At 44.0% G+C, this 19,041-nt stretch overlaps 1 protein-coding gene across 1 annotated transcript in view; it reads left to right on the top strand.

The window, feature by feature from the left end:
• The window catches only part of LOC126176467 (probable tubulin polyglutamylase TTLL9), a 151,042-nt gene that overhangs the window by 34,596 nt on the left and 97,405 nt on the right, over nucleotides 1-19,041 (top strand). The window contains exon 3 of the mRNA XM_049923624.1: nucleotides 6,314-6,420. Coding sequence (XP_049779581.1) covers nucleotides 6,314-6,420 — 107 coding nt within the window. The remainder of the gene's footprint in view (nucleotides 1-6,313; nucleotides 6,421-19,041) is intronic.

Here is a 19,041-nt window from a genome sequence, read left to right as displayed (position 1 = left end):
AGAGTAACTTCTCGGTAAAACGTAATGTACGGAAAGTCCAGATTTTTGTATTACCAACAGTTTTGTCGACAGTTAAGGTACGACAATAAAGTAATGAGACTGATGTGAAAAAAAATATTGCTTACCGTTTTAGTCAAGTTTAGTGTTGTCTTCTTCAAAGTAGTTCCCTTCTGATTGCACACACTTTTTTCAGCGCTTCTGCCATTTATGGTAACGTTTCTCGAACTCATCTTCTGTAATATCCTCCAAGACCATCGTCATAGCTTTTTGGACATCTTGTGTTGTTTTAAGATGGTGTCCCTTGACCTCCGTTTTTACTCTTGGAAATAGACAAAAGTCGTACGGAGCTATATCTGGTGAATAAGGTGGCTGTGGTAGTACTGACATTTATTTTGAGGTTAAAAATTGGTGTAGTGACAGAGCAGTATGGGATGGCGCATTGTCGTAGGAACGACTTCAGAAACCGCCTTAGGTCGGAACGGGCACTCGCACAGGAGACTTCCTGTTTAACAAGTTTCTAGCAGGTGCTACATAATTTGTATCAATTAGGAGGCCTTTTTTATGCTGCTACGGAATGAACTTAATCACTGAGATGTATTCCGAATTTAAAGAATCTAGACTACTGTACAGCTTTCACTCGTGTGGTAACAGACTGAAAGTCGCACTTTTTCCGTTTTTTGGGGAGTTAACATTTCCAAGGCGAAATATCCTTGTTTCACTAAATTTTGTGCACGTACTGATGTTGACACTATAGATTCACTATAGGTATCAGCAAGATACACCGCATGAAGATCTGTTCACTGTTGAAGTGTCGACCACAATGCACTCAGAGAAATTATTGAAACACAGAATTTCGACTTGGACATATTCATAACACCCAAAACAACGGAAACGACTTTAATGCCTTTACCTCATGAGTGAAAGCAGTACAGTCGTCAAGAAGTCAGGTATAATTTTAACTGACGTCCACTGATGCTGCCTTGTTAATAAAGGCGAAACGGGTTTGATTGCTGAAATACATTCGGTTGCAACATGCAGGAAGCGGTTTTTGGTTCCCCGTGGGCACTAAGTAGCAAATACGTACAAGGGAAAGTATGCCCCAGTCTCCAGACGGAACTCGCCAAGTAGCTCTGCTGGCCAAGTCCGAAGGAAATACCGTGTTTACGAAGTTTCGACCCTCTTTCACTTGAATCGCTACTGAACCATTTTGCAACCAATATGCTTATTTTAGACATAGGAGTTTCATGAAATCTTTATAACGAGACCATTTGGGGAAAAACTTGTTAGTTTTACATATGTTAGAGTCCTCGTTTCTCAGTTACGGCACATAAGCTCCGTAAAATCTTGCTTTCCGTGAAACGTGTTACAATACTTATCGATTCCTTTCAGTATTGCCTGTACGTCGTTTGATATTCTCTGGAGATCGAAGAATCACTCTGTAGGATGTGGTGCTACATGTCAGCATATGAACTAATTTCTTTATTTACTCAGTCTAAATTACTGCGAGTACGGTTTCAAGCACGGAAATCATATTTGTGCTTAATCTGAGTGTTCATACTAAAATGTGGGCAAGTGGTACTGGCTTGATGAGTGAAATTCGGGAGCTTCCACTTCCTGCTGAATCTCACGGTACTTAGTCCGTGCTGGTACGAAAGTTTGTGTGATTTGAAGTACATCTTCTAATAAGAGATCCCAAAATTTTAATTCTTTGTGCGAGATTCCTTTGACTGACGCATACGTTTTTAAGACATTATGACTTTAAGAATCTGACTACGAAATCTGACATTGTCTACAAGTAAAAACAGATTTGCGACTTAGCGTTTAAAGGTCTGCTCCGTGCGTGTAATACAGCTGCTTATGACTTTTTCGCTTTGATGAAGTCTCAGCCTAGATCTAATATTGTTGGTCTGACTTCGATAATGTGGCTCAAAAAACACACTTTTTTTTCGACGAAACTGATATGGCTCTAGAAGAGTAGCTGGTTGTTCTAACAGGAGGTAAATTGCATAATCTATCCATGAATGAACTTTCTGTCTATGCTGGTGAGTTACGTGGTATAGTTCGAAATGCTGCCGTAGACCGCAGACGTGTAGCCTCCAGCCTTCTTGAGCGTCGTCAGATAGTGTGAATGTTGGAGCATGGAGCCAAAATACAGCGGCTGTGAGGCCGCTTGCGTCTGTGATGGATGCTACTGCTTAACGAGCCAGTTCAGGAGCTGATGTTGCTGTTGCAGCTTTCGCACTGTTCCGATTTACACGGTTCTGATTTGCACTCGCAGACTAAGGTCTTCTACGTCGGCGTTGCATATCTACAAGCCACAAATGGTTCAAATGGCTCTGAGCACTATGGGACTTAACATCTGAAGTCATCAGTCCTCTAGAACTTAGAAGTACTTAAACCTAACAAGGACGTCACACACAACCATGCCCGAGGCAGGATTCGAACCTGCGACCTTAGCGGTCGCGCGATTCCAGATTGAAGCACCTAGAACCGCTCGGCCACTGCGGCCGGCCACATGCCACATTACGGCGTGTGGAGGAGCGTACTTCTGGTACCACTATCAGATCGCTCCCTTTCCTTCTCTATTCGTGAACGGCGAGTGGGAAGAATGATTGTGATAATACTCCGTATCAGCTCTAACCTCTCGGATATTCCTGCTGTGCTCATTTCGCGAGTTGTATGTCTAAGGAATTAACATGTTGCTGAATTGTTCCAGGAACGTACTCTCGTAATTTCAGTAGTAAACTCCTCCGTGGTGTACAATGCCTCTCTTGCACCGTCTCTATAATGCTTTCACGCCAACCCCGTGAGGTGTCTCTTTTATTAATGCAATCTGGTGAGGATCCTAAGCTGATGAGCAATACTCAACAACAGGTCGTCCAAATGTTTTGTTGGCCACATCTTTTTTGGCTGAATTACATTTGCTTAAGATTCTTCTATCAGTCTTAGTCTACCGTCTGTATTTTTCTTACAATTGGATGGTTACTCTTAGGTATTTTTATAGTGTAATCGTAGAGTAGTGAATTTTTCCGCCTGTTTGCGCGCACTCTGTTACCTTTATTTATGTTCAGGGTCAACTGCGAGTTCCTGGACCAACCACTGCCCCTTGCAGATTTTCCAGCATTTCCCTACATTCCTTAGGCGTTGTTGGCTTGCTATGGTAAACTGCATCGTAAATTGACATCTACGTGTACATCTACATTTGCATACATACTCCGCAAGGAACCGTACGGAGCTATGGAAAAACAGCTATCCCTAATTTCTCTTATCTGCGTATCCTTAAGTGAAATATACATTGGCGGCAGCATAATCGTTCTTCAGTCAGATTCAGATGCTGACATTCTAAATTTTCTCGATAGTGTTCCCTGAAGAATGTCGCTTTCCTCTCCAGGGATTCCCATTTGAGTTCCCGAAGCATCTCTGTACTACTAGCGTATTGTTCGACCCTACCAATAACAGACTTTGCAGCCCATCTCTGAACTGCTTCGAAGTCTTCAATACGACCTGCTACGGATACCAAACTCTCGAGCATTACTCAGGAATGGGTCGAACTAGTGTCCTGTACGTAGTCTCCTTTACATATGAACCACACTTTTCCAAAATTCTCGCAATAAGCTGGAGACGGCCATCCTTTGCAACATGACACCTGGATGTTTAATCGATGTGACTCTGTCAAGCAGCACACTGCTAAGACTGTATTCGAACATTACGAGTTTTTATTTTTCCCACTCAACTGCATTAACTTACATTTTTATACATTGAGAGCTATCTGCCATTCATCACACCAACTACATATTTTGTCTAAGTCATCCTGTATCCTCACACAAAACACTCAACGACGACACCTTCACCGAGCGAAGTGGCGCAGTGGTTAGCACACTGGACTCGCATTCGGGAGGACGACGGTTCAATCCCGCTTCCGGCCATCGTAATTTAGGTATTCCGTGATTTCCCTAAATCTCTCCAGGCAAATGCCGGGATGGTTCCTTTGAAAGGGCACGGCCGACTTCCTTGCCCGTCCTTCCCTAATCCTATGAGACGTGTGATCTCGCTGTCTGGTCTCCTACCCCAAAAACAACCCCAAAAACCCCCAACGACACCTTCCCATATACCACAGCATCATCAGCAAACAATCTCGCGTGGGTTCCGACGTTATGCAGCAGATCAATTATATACGAGGACGTGTTGAAAAGGCCAAGCCTCTAAATTTTCTATGTGAAAACCTTTGAGGCTTTTTAAATAAAGCAAACGTTATTAACATTCTGCATCTTTATTCTTTATGTCTATATATTTGTTTCGCAGCATAGTGATTCTGGTGACGATCACAATTTTCCCAACGAGAGAGCAGTTTGTTGATACCGTCACTGTAGAACATAGGAGTTTGTTGACGGAGCCACAACCTTACCTCTGCCGGCACCGCTTCATCAAAATCAAAGTGAAGTCCTCGAAGGTGTTATTTAAGTTTTGGGAACAGATGCAAATCTGGAGGGAGCCAAGTCGGGACTGTATGGAGGATGATCGCTGACAGAGAACCCTAGGCGTCGGATTGTTGCAGATGTCGCAGCGCTCGTGTGTGGTCTTTCATTTTCATGCGGAAGAAGAGCGTGCTCCATGTGCTGACGAAGTCTCTGAATTCAAAATTCGGTTACAGCACACTATTTCTCGCGCACCGTCATAGTTACGTTACACATCGACATGTTTCAGGCTACAATTCGGACCCCCTAGAGACAGAGGGCTGCAAATGCGTAGACAAGATGTAGGTTATTGATTACGTTTGTTTTATTTGTAAAGTTTTAAGAGTTTTCACATAAAAATTCGGAGGCATTACTTTTCGACACGCCCTCGTATAGCGTGATCTTTAATGAAGCTATCATATTCCTTTGCCGTCTTCAACAAATTACTTTTAGATCTGTCGATTTTGCTCGCTAAGAATAACGCACTGAGTTCTATGTCTTAGAACGTCCTGAATTCAGTCAGAAATCTTGTCCGATACTCGTTAAGCTTGTCGTTTGTTTACTGAACGACAGTGCGGATCTGTATCCTAATAGTTCCAAAAGTCAAGGAACACGGCACCAACTCTCTAGATCCCTACTTCCGGATTCCATATTGGGTTTTCTAGAAAAGATTTCCTTCACCAAAAACTCATACTGAATGGACATAAAACATGTTCCATAGTTCTACAGCGGGTCCAAGTCAACGATATAGGTCCATAACTATGTGCATCGGTCCTACGGGACTCTTGAAAACTCGAGTGACGTACGCATTCTTCCAGTCGCTAGGTACCCTTCGTTCCTGCAACAACCTACGATACACTACTGCTACAAGATGGGCAAGTTTTTTCGTACAGTCTCCGTAGAATCACGCAGCTATCTCATCTGGTCCAGATGCCTTTCGATTATTAAACGATTGCAGTTGCTTTTCTATCACGTTTCTGAAATTAAATTACCGTATGGCATCGTTGGCCGGGAGGCCCCATCCGAGGAAGTCTTATTTCAGTTGACGCCACATTGGGCGACTTGCGCGCCGGTGGTGAGGATGAAATGATGATGAGGACAACGCAACAACCAGTCTCCGAGCGGAGAAAATCTCCAACCCGGCCGGGAATCAAATCCGGGCCCGCTTGCATGGAAGGCGAGCACGTTACCACCCAGCTAAGCAGGTGGCAATACCTGTCATTTCAGCGGTCGTGCGATCTCCTGCGTTGAAACAGTTTCGAAAGACCGAATTCAATATTCGCCAATTTAATGTGAACAAAATCAGATTTCTATTAAGTCTCCAAAAATATACATTGTGCAATTAAACCTCTGATGCGTTTGCTATGAGACGGATGGAATATCACAGTATTGCATACGTCCAGGATAATAGTAAAATTCCCTTTAAACAAAATTATCAGAGCAGACTCTTTTTCTTAAGCACGACCACATAGTCCCAGACGGGGAACTGTTGCAACGTAAAAGTCATCACCCAGACCAGTGGTTTTCAATCTGAGGGTTTCACTTCTTAAGGGGGCAGCGAATCTAAATATTGGTTCGATTTTACTTGACACCTAAAACCAGTACCATTGTAGAATGTTTTTACTGTTACCAGTTATTATTAAAACGTTACTATAATAAATTACAAAAGAATTACATAAATGAAAAAATGCTTTTAATTCATTTATCCAACAAATAAAACTTAACTTATACAAGCCTCTGAAATATCGGCATGTGTTCTCTCTTGGAGTACACGAAGCGGACGAGCTCAGCTTCAGACAGCTTCCCGACCAGCGAATTCGCACGGTCGCAGTGTGCTCCCGTATTTTATTTGTTCGCAGGGTGACTACAAGATGTTCACAGAGCACCACCGCAAGAACCCAGAAGATATCTGGATCGTCAAACCGGTCACCGGCAGCCAGGGGCGTGGTATTTTCCTCTTCAAGAGGTCAGTCGGCGGCGACACACATTACTGTCCTCGTATGTTCAAACTGCTGGCAGAAGACGCCAAAGCCGTCTTTATAACCACAGCCGCTCTCGTTGTGGGAATTTGCTGTCAAGTGACTCATTAATCTGTAAATATTAAGCCGGCCGCTGCGGCCGAGCGGTTCTAGGCCCTTCAGTCTGGAACCACGTGGCTGCTACGATCGCAGGTTCGAATCCTGCCTCGGGCATGGATGTATGTGAGGTCCTTAGGTTGGTTAGGTTTACGTAGTTCTAAGTCTAGGGGACTGATGACCTCAGATGTTAAGTCCCGTAGTGCTTAGAGCCATTTTAACCATTTATAAATATTAACAAGCGAACACTGCATTATGTGGAGTGTTTTCTCCTTTTTCTCTTCTGCAAATAGTGATTTACTTTCGTTTCAGTGACCTATTATTCACCCTAATCTGGCGTGCCACTCAGCATTTTTTTTTTTTTTTTTAAAAATGGTTGAAATGGGTCTGAGCACTTTGACACTTAACATCTGAGGTCATCAGTCCCCTAGAACTTAGAACTACTTAAACTAACCAACCTAAGGACATCACACACATCCATGCCCGAGGCAGGATTCGAACCATACGACCGTAGCGGTCGCGCGGTTCCAGACTAAAGCGCCTAGAACCGCTCGGTCACAACATCTGTTTTTGTTTTTTTTTTAGGCTGGATTTTATCTTTATTCTTCTCATGTCTGCACTGAGGAAAAAAAACAACTTCATAATCATCTGTATATTGCGTACAGTGGTGCCCAAAATTAAAGCAACAAACCGCTATTGCCCATGTCTTGTGTCTAATTCACGATATAATCATACAGACTGTCAACAGATGTCCGTACGATCGTTCTCTGCACGGAATATCGCATCACAGTCGACGGACAACCATGCTAGTGATGAAGCCAGGACGCCTATAAAACGAAGTAGTGTTAGCCCTGTAGTCCCACATCCACAATCGCTGTGTGCACAGTCACAGACGGTGCAGTATGGCACAGAGAAGATGCCTACCAGACTCTCTTCGGTGAAAGGCCAGAGAAAGAATCAAAGAAAGCAGAACAGTCGGCCGGCCGGGGTGGCCGAGCGGTTCTAGGCGCTACAGTCTGGAACCGCGCGACCGCTACGGTCGCGCGGTTCTAGGCGCTTCAGTATGGAACCGCGCGATCGCTACGGTCGCAGGTTCGAATCCTGCCTCGGGCATGGGTGTATGTGAAGTCCTTAGGTTAGTTAGGTTTAAGTAGTTCTAAGTTGTAGGGGACTGATGACCTCAGAAATTAAGTTCCATAGTGCTCAGAGCCAGAACAGTCGCAAACTGATGCGGCCCGATGGCTCAGTGTGAATCGCTCTGTTATTTCTCCGACGTGCCGACAGTGTATAGAGAGAGAAACTGTATCCCGAAGACCAGGGCAGGACCGACAACGTGTGACTTCAGAAGAGGACCTTTATTTGGCTGTAAGGGTACGACAGTACCGCGTTTGTGCTACACCCCAACTGGAAGGTCAGCCCGTGGCATCCACTGGACGTGTTGTATCGGCAAACGGTGTGCATAATTTTTCGGCAGAGTGGCCTTTATTGTCGGAGACCTGCTGTATGTCTACCTCTGACATGTCTTCACAGAAGGGAACGTCTAGAGTGGGGTCAGCAATATGCTACCTCTATGGTCGAACAGTGGGCCAATTTTGTTTTCACAGATGCGCACCGATTTAGTCTAGAGAGTTATTCTCGATGGGTTCGCATCTGGAGGGAAAGTGGGACACGATACATTGTGGAAAGAGACTGATGTCGAGAAGGATCCTTAATGATGTTGGCAGAGATTATGTTTACCACAAGAACCGCTCTTCATGAAATTTTATGGGTGAATCGACAAGGTTTAACTGCTGTCATCTATCGCGACGAGAACTTGGAACCTCATTTGCAGTTGTTGCGAGGTGCTATGGTTCAAATGGCTCTGAGCACTATGGGACTAAACATCTGAGGTCATCAGTCTCCTAGAACATATAACTACTTAAACCTAACCAAGCTAAGGACATCACACACATCATGCCCGAGGCAGGATTCGAACCTGCGACCGTAGCAGTCGCGCGGTGCCGGACTGAAGCGCCTAGGTGCTGTGAGCCAATGCTTTGTATTCATGGATGACAATGCTCTACCTCATAGAGCGCGGGTGGATGAAGTTTTCTTGGAAACGAAAGATAATGCATTCATGGCGTGGTCTGTTCGTTCTCCCGATTTGAATCTCAAAGGCCGGCCGGAGTGGCCGAGCGGTTCTAGGCGGTACAGTCGGGGAACCGCGCGACCGCTACGGTCGCAGGTTCGAATCCTGCCTCGGGCATGATGTGTGTGATGTCCTTAGGTTAGTTAGGTTTAAGTAATTCTAAGTTATAGGGGACTGATGACCTGAGAAGTTAAAGTCCCATAGTGCTCAGAGCCATTTGAATCTTTTTCTGCAACTCAAAGAGCATGTTTGGGATGGAAATGGAAATGAGCGTTTGGCGTCATTGGCCGGGAGGCCCCTTACGGGGCAGGTCCGGCCGCCTTGGTGCTGGTCTTAGTACATTCGACGCCACATTGGGCGACCTGCGCACCGGATGGGGATGAAATGATGATGAAGACAACACAACACCCAGTCCCTGAGCGGAGAAAATCGCCGACCCAGCCGGGAATCGAACCCGGCCCCTGAGGACGGCAGTCCGTCACACTGTCCATTCAGCTATCGGGGCTGACAGCATGTCTGGGATGCACTGGGGAGACAGCTTGCATTACGTCTGCATCCACCAACCACTCTCCAAGACTGCGAGTAACTCTTCAGGGCCGCGCGGGGTAGCCTCGCGGTCTCGGGCGTCTTGTCACGGTTAGAGCGGCTCCAGCCGTCAGAGGTTCGAGTCCTCTCTCGGGCATGGATGTATGTGTTGTCCTTAGCGTAAGTTAGTTTAAATAGTGTGTAAGCCTAGGGACCGATGACCTCAGCAGTTTGGTCCCATAGGAACTTATCACAAAATTTAACTCTCCAGGAAGAAAGGGCGTTATTGCCTCGACATGAGACTGATGACATCTTTCAAAGCGTAACCCATCGTTGACAGGCCTATCTTGCTGCCATAGGTGGTCACATCCCATACTGAGCACATTAACCATTTGTCGGAATGTGCTTGCAAATCCGTTAAATTGAAAAAAAAAACGTAGAAAATCTTTGTCTACCGTTATGCATGTTGCAGTTGTTTACGTTCTGTATTCGTTATATTATTTCTATTTTATCATCACCTGTTTATACTGTTTTGTACCAAAATAAGTGTAACCTTTGTTGCTTTAATTTTGTACACCAGTGTACATTCCGAAAGTCGTTGTAAAGTTAAAGCGTGTCTTTCTTGGAGGAGCTATACAGCCTAACTACTGTACGTAGTCCATTACTATATATATCATTCATATTTGTGGGCCTTCTTTTGCCATAGTTGCTGGTTCAATCTGTTTATTTTGTAGATATAAGGGTATAACAGTTATCTTTATCTAAAAGATAAACAACATCCATTAGTGTAGTAAGAAATGATGGTTGTCTCAAAATAAAAAACCTCTGTGTGTCACTATGTAGTTCTGGCGTACTATAATACATTTCTGTCTAGAATAAGCAGAATCATATATCCTCTCCAACATTGTAGCAAATTAAGCGTCCTCTCTTGACAAAGTGGTGTTGAGCCAAACACTGACAGATTTCGTTTGTAGAATCAGTCTCCAGTCGCTTACCATATAGATCACAATAAAATAATGGCATTATACAATGTTCTTGAAAGATAATGGAATACTGAAGGAGGAGAAGATGATTGTTTAACGTCCCATCTACAGCGAAGTCATTAGACACGGAGGACAAGCTCGGATTAGGGAAGGATATCGTCCGTGCCCTTTCAGAGAGCCATCCCACCATTTGTCTGAAGTGATTTAGGGAAATCATCGAAAACATAAAACACGATAGCCGAATGCGCCTCTGAACCGTCGACGTCCTGAATTAATGGAATAGGCTGCCTGCTAAAAAAACTCTGGCGACATCAGACTAAGAAATGTCTGATCTAGAAATAAATATAATGGTAAATTAAATCAGTGTCGGAGAAGATCTAAAAGGCAGAAGAGGGACAAGCCACCTATAGTGATACAGCTCTCTGGTGACTACAGTGGCATCTGTGCTCTGTAGTCAAACTCATTCCCACCCAGATAACTGCAGAACAAGAAGACCGTATAACCATGTGTTACGCGTTCCTCTTATTCAATCCTTTCCTCATTTTCCCCTAAGAAGGGTAGACAGCATCGGCTTCAAGAATGAAGTGCAGAGATCTTAGGTGCTGTGTAATTGCTTTGTCTCACGTATTTTCATACATGATCAGGCGGCGCAGGAAATTATATATGTCTACATAAAATAAGTCACTCTGAAACCTCTTATTTCGACTATACTTATGAATGGTTTACAACTTTTCTTCCAGCCATTTCCTCGTTATCAGTATTTAAAATTAACGAGCTTCGTTGCTGACATAGATATTGAGTTACAATATTAGTAAGAAAATGTGTCTTTCTGAAGATAGGTATTTTGATGTTAAAGTCAAAGCTCTGTAGGAGGAAAGAATATCCATCCCTTCTTTTCTCTTGTGAGTGTATGTTTTGTTTATGTAATGGGCTCCGCCGTATGCAGAGTCCCAAACTGAAGGAAAAATTGCTTTTGTAATGAGGGGGTAGCCGTCACACAGAACTTGATTGCAGCGAGATACGCCATTGTCTGGAGCAGGAAGGGCAGCGGAGGGAGTCAGAAAGGTCACGTTGGCCGGCTGTGTGATGGTAAAGCGCACAGTCACAGTCGCTCTCTAGGCACTCGCGTTTAGAAAGGACCTCATACGACGATTACCTCATGGCTTTTTGTCATCGCCTTTTGTGGACGTTCAGAACCCTTTCATCGAGCTGTTTCGTCATGCTTCCCTCTTTCGCAGTAGTGGTTTGTAGCACTCATTGTTAGGAAATTACAAATTACGAGACGAAAATATAGTCTCCCCATGTGTCTGATTATTGGGCGGCCAAAGTCGATGAAAAAAAAAAGAAAAAAAAGTCGTCAAGACGATTCTCCCAAAACCCGCGACTAATGGAAGTCCCACATCACCGCCGCTGTAAGAGCAGTGATACGCTAACTAGCAAAATTTCGTACATAAATGCCTTAACACAATGAAAATATTCTTGAAAGAGTCTTTAAAAGTGGTTCTGACTTCCTGAGTTGCTCTCTGTTTCTCTTTTGCCCGTCATGCACATTTCTGTATGTTTGTCGGAAAAGGATTCACCAAGGCGAAGAACACTGGCATAGTAATGTTCTTCCTGAAAAAAAAAAATTAAGATTTTCTCTAAAAAAAAAAAAGACACTCCTGGTCGTTCGGTCGTATGGAGGACGACGGTCAGGTTGGTATCCCATCGCTATCTGGAAGTCTCCGGACACGGCTTCGCTAGTCATTGAGGCTGAATTCGAAGCGAGACTCATCACTGAAGACAATTCTACTACAGTCAGTGAGATTCCAGGCTAAAGAGGTGTCTCGAGATGCTCCAGATAGTGGTGGGATACCAAACTAATTGTCGCCAGCCATACTGCCCGGCAACCAGGAATGATGGTCAGGGGCGCCATTTATTTTCATAGCAGGACTCCTTTGCTTGTCACCGGTGGCACCTTTACATGACAGCGGTACATCGAAGATATTGTACGCCGCGTTTTGTTGCCCTTCATGGCAAGCCATCCTGGGCTTACATTTCAGCAAGATAATGCCCGCCCGCACACGGTGAGAGTTTCTACTGCTTGTCTTGTTGCCTCCCAAACCCTATCTTGGCACAGCAACGTCGCCGGATCTCTCCCCAATTGAGAACATTTGGAGCGCTATGGGCGGGGCCCTCCGTCCATCTCGGGATTTTGACGATCTAACGCGCCTGTTGGACATAATTTGGCACCATATCCCTCGGAAGGACATCCAACAATTCTATCAATCAATGCTAAGCCGAACAACTGCTCGCATAAGGACTACAGGTAGAAAAACGCGTTATTGACTTGCTCAATCTGTGAAGCTCTTTCTCTTGAATAAATCATCCAGTTTTTCTGAAATTATAATCATTTGTTTGTCTGTATATATACAATACATCTACTGATTCCGTCCCGTTCGGATAATCCCTTCGTTGCCGCCACAGGCTTCGACGTTGCTAAAGAATCCTTTCGATAGTCTTAAGGTCAACTACGAACCAAGTCTGTCCGCAACTCATTTGGCAGATTCGTTCCGCGATCACAGGTAGACGAACGGCCCCCTACAGGTTCAATGGTAGGCCAACTGCACATAACCCCGCAGTCTTTCGGGTCGCAAGCACAAAACGTCACATAATTATCAAGAAGAGCGGAACTGATCGCCGGTGGCTGTGGCCGAGCGGTTCTAGGCGCTTCTGTCTGGAAACGCGCTGCTGCTACGGTCACAGGTACGAATCCTGCCTCGGGCAGGATTTATATGATGTCGTTAGGTTTAAGTAGTTCTAAGTCTAGGGTCTGATGACCTCAGATGTTAAGTCCCATAGTGCTTATAGCCATGTGAACCATTTGAGAACTGATCGTGGCACAAGTTTTTGCAAATTATTAACCGTTTCTATAATATAGTAAATTTTTGTGGAATGAAGCGTTTATAGGCGTGATAAAGCAGCGTATTTATAGAAATTAGATACAGTCCACCGAAGAGAGTAGGCTGTCCACTGGGGTTTTTAGGATCGTCCTCAAATCCAGTGTCTGCGCCATGGCTGGTGTCTGGGCTCTCCCCATTGCGCAGTTCTTTCTCATGGAGCGCAAACATCCAAAAGGTACTCATATCCGCATTCACCTGCTTACCACACTTTTAGTTGCAGTGAGGGTTCTTGGAGTTTTACCGAAGTGCTTTCTTTTCTAAATAGATGTACAAGTAGTAATAAATTGCCTGCACCGATGTCTTCCACGATTGTGTCTTCATTGTCTTAGGTTTCAACATCCTAGGTAATTTGCAGCTAAGTTGTATGTGATACCGAAGGCATTACAGCCCACTATATAGAGGACATCCTTCTTCCCTTGTTGCAGAAAAAGAAGAGTGTGTTACTCTGCTGCGTACTGAAGCTCACAGAAATCCAGTAAAATCAGGAATCAGGCATGATTCCCAAAGGCCACGCAGCGTGGTATTGTTCTCCCTCCCCCTGCAGACTACCACCTCGCCACCTCGCTCTTGAGTGCGACCAGGGACGTACCGTAAAGGAGAACTAAGCAAAAAGAAAGAAAAAAAAACGGGACATGTGATTTGTAAATTAGAATGATATGAGAATATTTTTTTATTTTTGTATTTTCTTCACTCATAAACCGTAAGAATGTAATTACGTCGCAGCGGCTCTTTACGAGACTTCTATGAACAGCCTCAATTATCTGCAAAAAGTTCCCAGTTATTTATGGATAAAGCAGAAACACTTCTGACTGTAAGTGTACAATACAGAACAGATACAACTGGGACCATGGGATTCAAAATTATGATCTTTTTATTAACGCTGTTTGGCATCTTAGGTAATGAAAAAAACTGTGGTGTAATGTTGCCTATTTTTTTATTTGTAACATTGTTCTTCTTTTTGTTTTGACCAGCTGAGGACTATGTCAATTCGAGTCAGCTTCGTTTCTTCTGGCATTTATCCTTGTCCAATATTCTTTGAACTGTAGTCCTCTTCGATCTTTCCGTTCGTGGTAATTCTACCTTGGGTTTCATTCCGCCCTGCAAACCTATGACAAACCGATCTTTTTTTTATTTGAAAGTCACCCTGTTATAAATCTGTTTCCTCTACTCTCCTATCTTCTAAATCCATTTGTACCTTTTGGGTTCAGCGTGTAATCTGATGTGCCAACTTATAATGGTTCATTTTAAGGACATGTCCGAATTACATGCTTCCTCTTTTGGTGACGGTGTCCGAAATTCTCTCTATCTGGGTTTAAAGATTTTGTCTTAATACGAGTTTATTAAAGTGTAATCCCAGATCTTTACAAATTAAAAAAATATATATTATAGACAAAATCTTCAATATAATATGTCTCGAACAGCATTTTTTTCAAACATGTATTAGGATAATTCATTTCGGTATCTCTGACGTTGTAAAAAAAAATAAACTAATGGATGTCGGTCACCAGTCTGAAGATTTGTGAAGATTACACAAGGCATCCCAAATATTTAGCCTCAGAATTATCTAAGTATTCGAAGATTCTAAATTGAGTTTTTTTGAAATGGGGAAGCAATAGTAGCAAATTAATATTAAATTTTTTTAATGACGAAAAAAATTTACAGATTTAGTTACAACTTAGGATCATTGCAACTGTTCAACGTGACGACTGCCAGTCGTAGCGAGTCCATTACAACGTCTAAACATTATGTAAACTAACTCAGCCCACACGCCCTGGCGGATGAATCGCTACCGGTCGAGCCCTGTGTCGTCCGCCGCCAGTGGCGTCATTGGATGCAGTATGGAGTGGAATAGGGTCAGCGCACGGCTGTTTTGGGCGCTGTAAGTTTTCGTGACCTGCAGCCTCTACTACTCGGTCAAGTAGCTCCTCAATTGGCATCACGAGGCTGGGTGCATCGTATACCAGTCCTCCCAACAAGAAAAAAATTCCTGGCAGTACCGCGAATTGAATCCCTGTCCTCTGAATGGCAGTCATCTGTGCTACCCACTCAGATACGGAGGCAGACCAATACATAATGGCCACCTGCTAAACAGCGTTTTGGTCCACCTATGGAACGCAGTACAGAAGGGATTATATGTGGCGTGGATTCGACAAGTGCTTGGTAAATTTTCAGAGGTATGTGACGTTAGATGTCTACTCACAGGTCAAGCAGTTCCCATAAACTGAGGGTCGGATATTTAAAGGCGCGGAGCTGGCGAATCGAATTTCGTGGTTCGGACATCGATGTGAGTTCACTATCATGCTGCTCAACCGGGGAACGATTCTGGCCTTGTGACAAGGACAGTTATTCTCACATAGTCCACAGTTGTCATGGTGTCTTCCATCACTAGCGCAGAATCCATGGAAGGCCAGGCTAATGTCACCTATAGCATAATACTGCCCTCCCCCCCCCCCCCCCCAAGGGCTGCGTCTTTGGCGCGGTGCATGGTTCGAGCAGTCTTAGGCCTGGATGACGGCGTATCGAGACATGACTGTCGACCTGGTGAAACAAGAAGCATGATTCGATGATCTCGTGCCCACTGTTGTTCTAATTACGACGTCGTTGGATCAACAAACGAACATTTAAATGACCTATATTCAACAATGCGCGCTGAATGGTGTGCTCAGAAACTCTTCTACCTCCAGCATCACTGTGCACAGTCATCAGATATACCACACATCACCACCTAAACTGCTTTACAGAGCGCGCAAGCATCCGGCATCCACTATCTGTGATGAGACATGTACGTACATCTTCTCGTCTGCTAGTGGTTTCGCCGTCCTTCAACCACATTCTGTAGATGATCAGGATAGTACCACGCTAACAGCAGACTCACTTCGCTGTTTCCGGAATGATGTACTGAGGTGCCGGGCCATAACGACCGTCCTGTCAAAATAGATTATGTGAGTTAGCCGTGCGGTCTGGGGCGCCTTGCCACGGCTCTCTCAGCTCCCCCCGTCGGAGGTTCAAGTCCTCCCTTGGCCATGGGTGTATAAGTTAGTTTAAGTTAGATTAAGTAGTGTGTAAGCCTAGGGACTGGTGACGTCAGCAGTTTTGTCCCATAGAACTTACCACAATTTTTTTTTTGTGACATCCCCATTTGCTGCCTGTATTTCACTAGAACGATCCCCAACCGTCTCTGCTCCACATATGTACTTTCCCTACCTGGTAATCTGCCCGAAACGCCACAAGGCGGCATTCAGTCTCTCGGTGGGCGGTGCTTATTATCCTTTGCCTCATCAGTGTAATTCATTGCTAGAACCGAACTCTTGGTTCAAAATAGTTTTTACCATTGAGCTATAAGTAATTCCCCATCAGTACACTCCACACTGAATGTTCGATGATATTGACTGACTGGTTGGTTAATGGGTAATTATTGATGAATCTACTCCCATACAATCCAGCAACAGTTTGAGGCGGATTGCAAATTTTCTTTTTGTACATTCATTGGGTTTTTCAGTCACTACAGCCTGCTCCATCGATCGTTATATTAAGGTGCAACATGAACTGTTACATGACATCCATAAAGGGAGAAAGACGTTCTACCTTGAAATAAACGAAATTAAGAAACATATGTCCATTTGCCCATTCTCACTACTGAATTTACCCCTCCATGCCCCATTTGTTTCCCTTCATTTTAGTTACAGCTGCTTCACTTACAAGCTTCGCTCACTCGTATGACTTACGTGCTTGTAATATTGGACTTGTTACAGACAAGATTGTTTTGTTCAGCCACTGCCTTGGAACATGTTAGCAAAGAATACTTACTGTTCGATCTACTTTCATCTCAGAACAATTGTTGTAATTTGTTACATGGTTCATTACTTAATATGGCACATATTTATTTAAGGTCAGGCATTTTAAACTGCATTTTCACTTAAATAATTCCTCACGTTTTATTATTATATCAGTTAACATTTGTAGTCTTTGGAAACCAACTGGGATACTCTGCAAACACACTAGTTAAAAATCTTTGATCCTACAAAACTTTCACAGCGTCATATTTTTATCTTTGTATCTGGTGATAGCGTCACAGCCGAAAACCGGTTTGTAAAATAAGCATTAATTTATTTACTTGTTCGACATTTACAAATACATTCATTACAGTGTATTAACTAAAATATTCTGATAGCTCTAACAATACTCTTTACATATGTTCTTACACTAAGGTGAAAAAATCATGGAATTGCAAAGCGCATATAAAGATGGCGGTAGTATAACGTACATGAGGTATAAAAGTGTTGTACATTGGGGAAGCTGCCATCGGTACTCAGGTGATTCATGTGAAAAAGTTTCCGATGGCCGCACGTCGAGAATCAGCAGACTTTGAACGCGGAAGGGTAGTTGGAGATAGACACGTGGGACATTCCATTTCGGAAATAGTTGGGAAATTCAATATTCCGAGATCCACAGTGTCAAAAGGGTGTCGAGAGTGCCAAATTTTAGGCATTACCTGTCAGCACAGACGACTTAGTGGCTGACGGCTTTCACTTACCGACAAAGAGCAGTGGCGTTTGCACAGAGCTGTCAGTGCTTACCGACAAGCAACACTGAGTGAAACAACCGCAGAAATCAATGTGGGACATACGAAGAACGTATCCGTTAGGACAAGGCGGAATTTCTCGCTAATGGGCTTGGCAGCAGACGACCGACGCGAGTGCCTTTGCCCACATCACTACATCGCCTGCAGCGCCTCTCCTGGGCTCGTTACCACTTCGGTTGGACCCTATATGACTCGAAAACTGTGCCATGTCAGATGAGGCCCGATTTCATTTGGTAACATCTGATAGTAGAGTTCGAGTGTGGCACAGATCCCTCGAAGCAATGGACTCAAGTTGTTCAAAAATGTGTGTGAAATCTTACGGGAGTTAACTTCTAAGGTCATCAGTCCCTAAGCTTACACACTACTTAACCTAAATGATCTATGCACAAACACACACACCCATGCCCGAGGGAGGACTCGAACCTCCGCCGGGACCAGCCGTACTGTCCAGGACTGCAGCGCCCTATACCGCTCGGGTAATCCCGCGCGGCTGGACTCAAGTAATCAAGAAGGTACTGTGCAATCTGGTGGTGGCTCCATAATGGTATGGTGCAATTTCATCGATCATTGATTGGAAATGGTTTTGTTCGGCTACTTGGAAACCATTTGTAGCCATTTATGAACTTCATGGGTCCAAACGACGATGGAAATAGATGACAATGTGACATGTCACGAGGCTTCAGTTGTTCACGATTGGTTTGAGGAACAGTCTAGACAACTTGAGCGAATGATATGGCCACCCAGACTGCGCGACATGAATTCCATCGAACATTTAAGGGTCATAATTTAGAGATTAGTTCGTGCACAAGACTTTCTCAATTAAGGACGGCTATAGAAGCAACAGGGCTCAGTATTTCTGCAGGGAACTTCCAGCGGCTTGGGAAGCCCATAACACGTCTAGCTGCTGTACTACGCCGAGTAAATGGAGGTCTGACACGACATTATTAGGTATCCTATGACCTTTGTCACCTCAGTCTATAATACTGTACAATATCATAAACATTCTTGAGACACTCTGTAGCTGAGTTGGAGAGTCCGTATATGTCCTTCAGATCACTCTCATAGACATGCATTGACACACAAGTAATCGTTCCACTGACAGAATTTTCCCGCATTCAGATTCAAGACTGTTCTATAGGCCCTATTTGTTCACTAGTTGCTTAAACCTACCTACACTCGTCCTCACAAAGTTGAAAGTTCTCCACAATTTCCCCTGGAGCATGTATCCATCGATTTTCTTTCAGGGTCGTCCACCAAGTTTCTTTTCTTGTGTCCACTTACAACCCACAGTTCTTTCGAAGCTATCCTCGAGTGGAAGTCATGCAGCTCTTCGCCGATTTTCCATAAAAGTG

This window comes from Schistocerca cancellata, chromosome 3, assembly GCF_023864275.1.
Source record: "Schistocerca cancellata isolate TAMUIC-IGC-003103 chromosome 3, iqSchCanc2.1, whole genome shotgun sequence".
NCBI lineage: Eukaryota > Metazoa > Arthropoda > Insecta > Orthoptera > Acrididae > Schistocerca > Schistocerca cancellata.
This window is presented reverse-complemented; position numbering and strand designations above follow the sequence as displayed.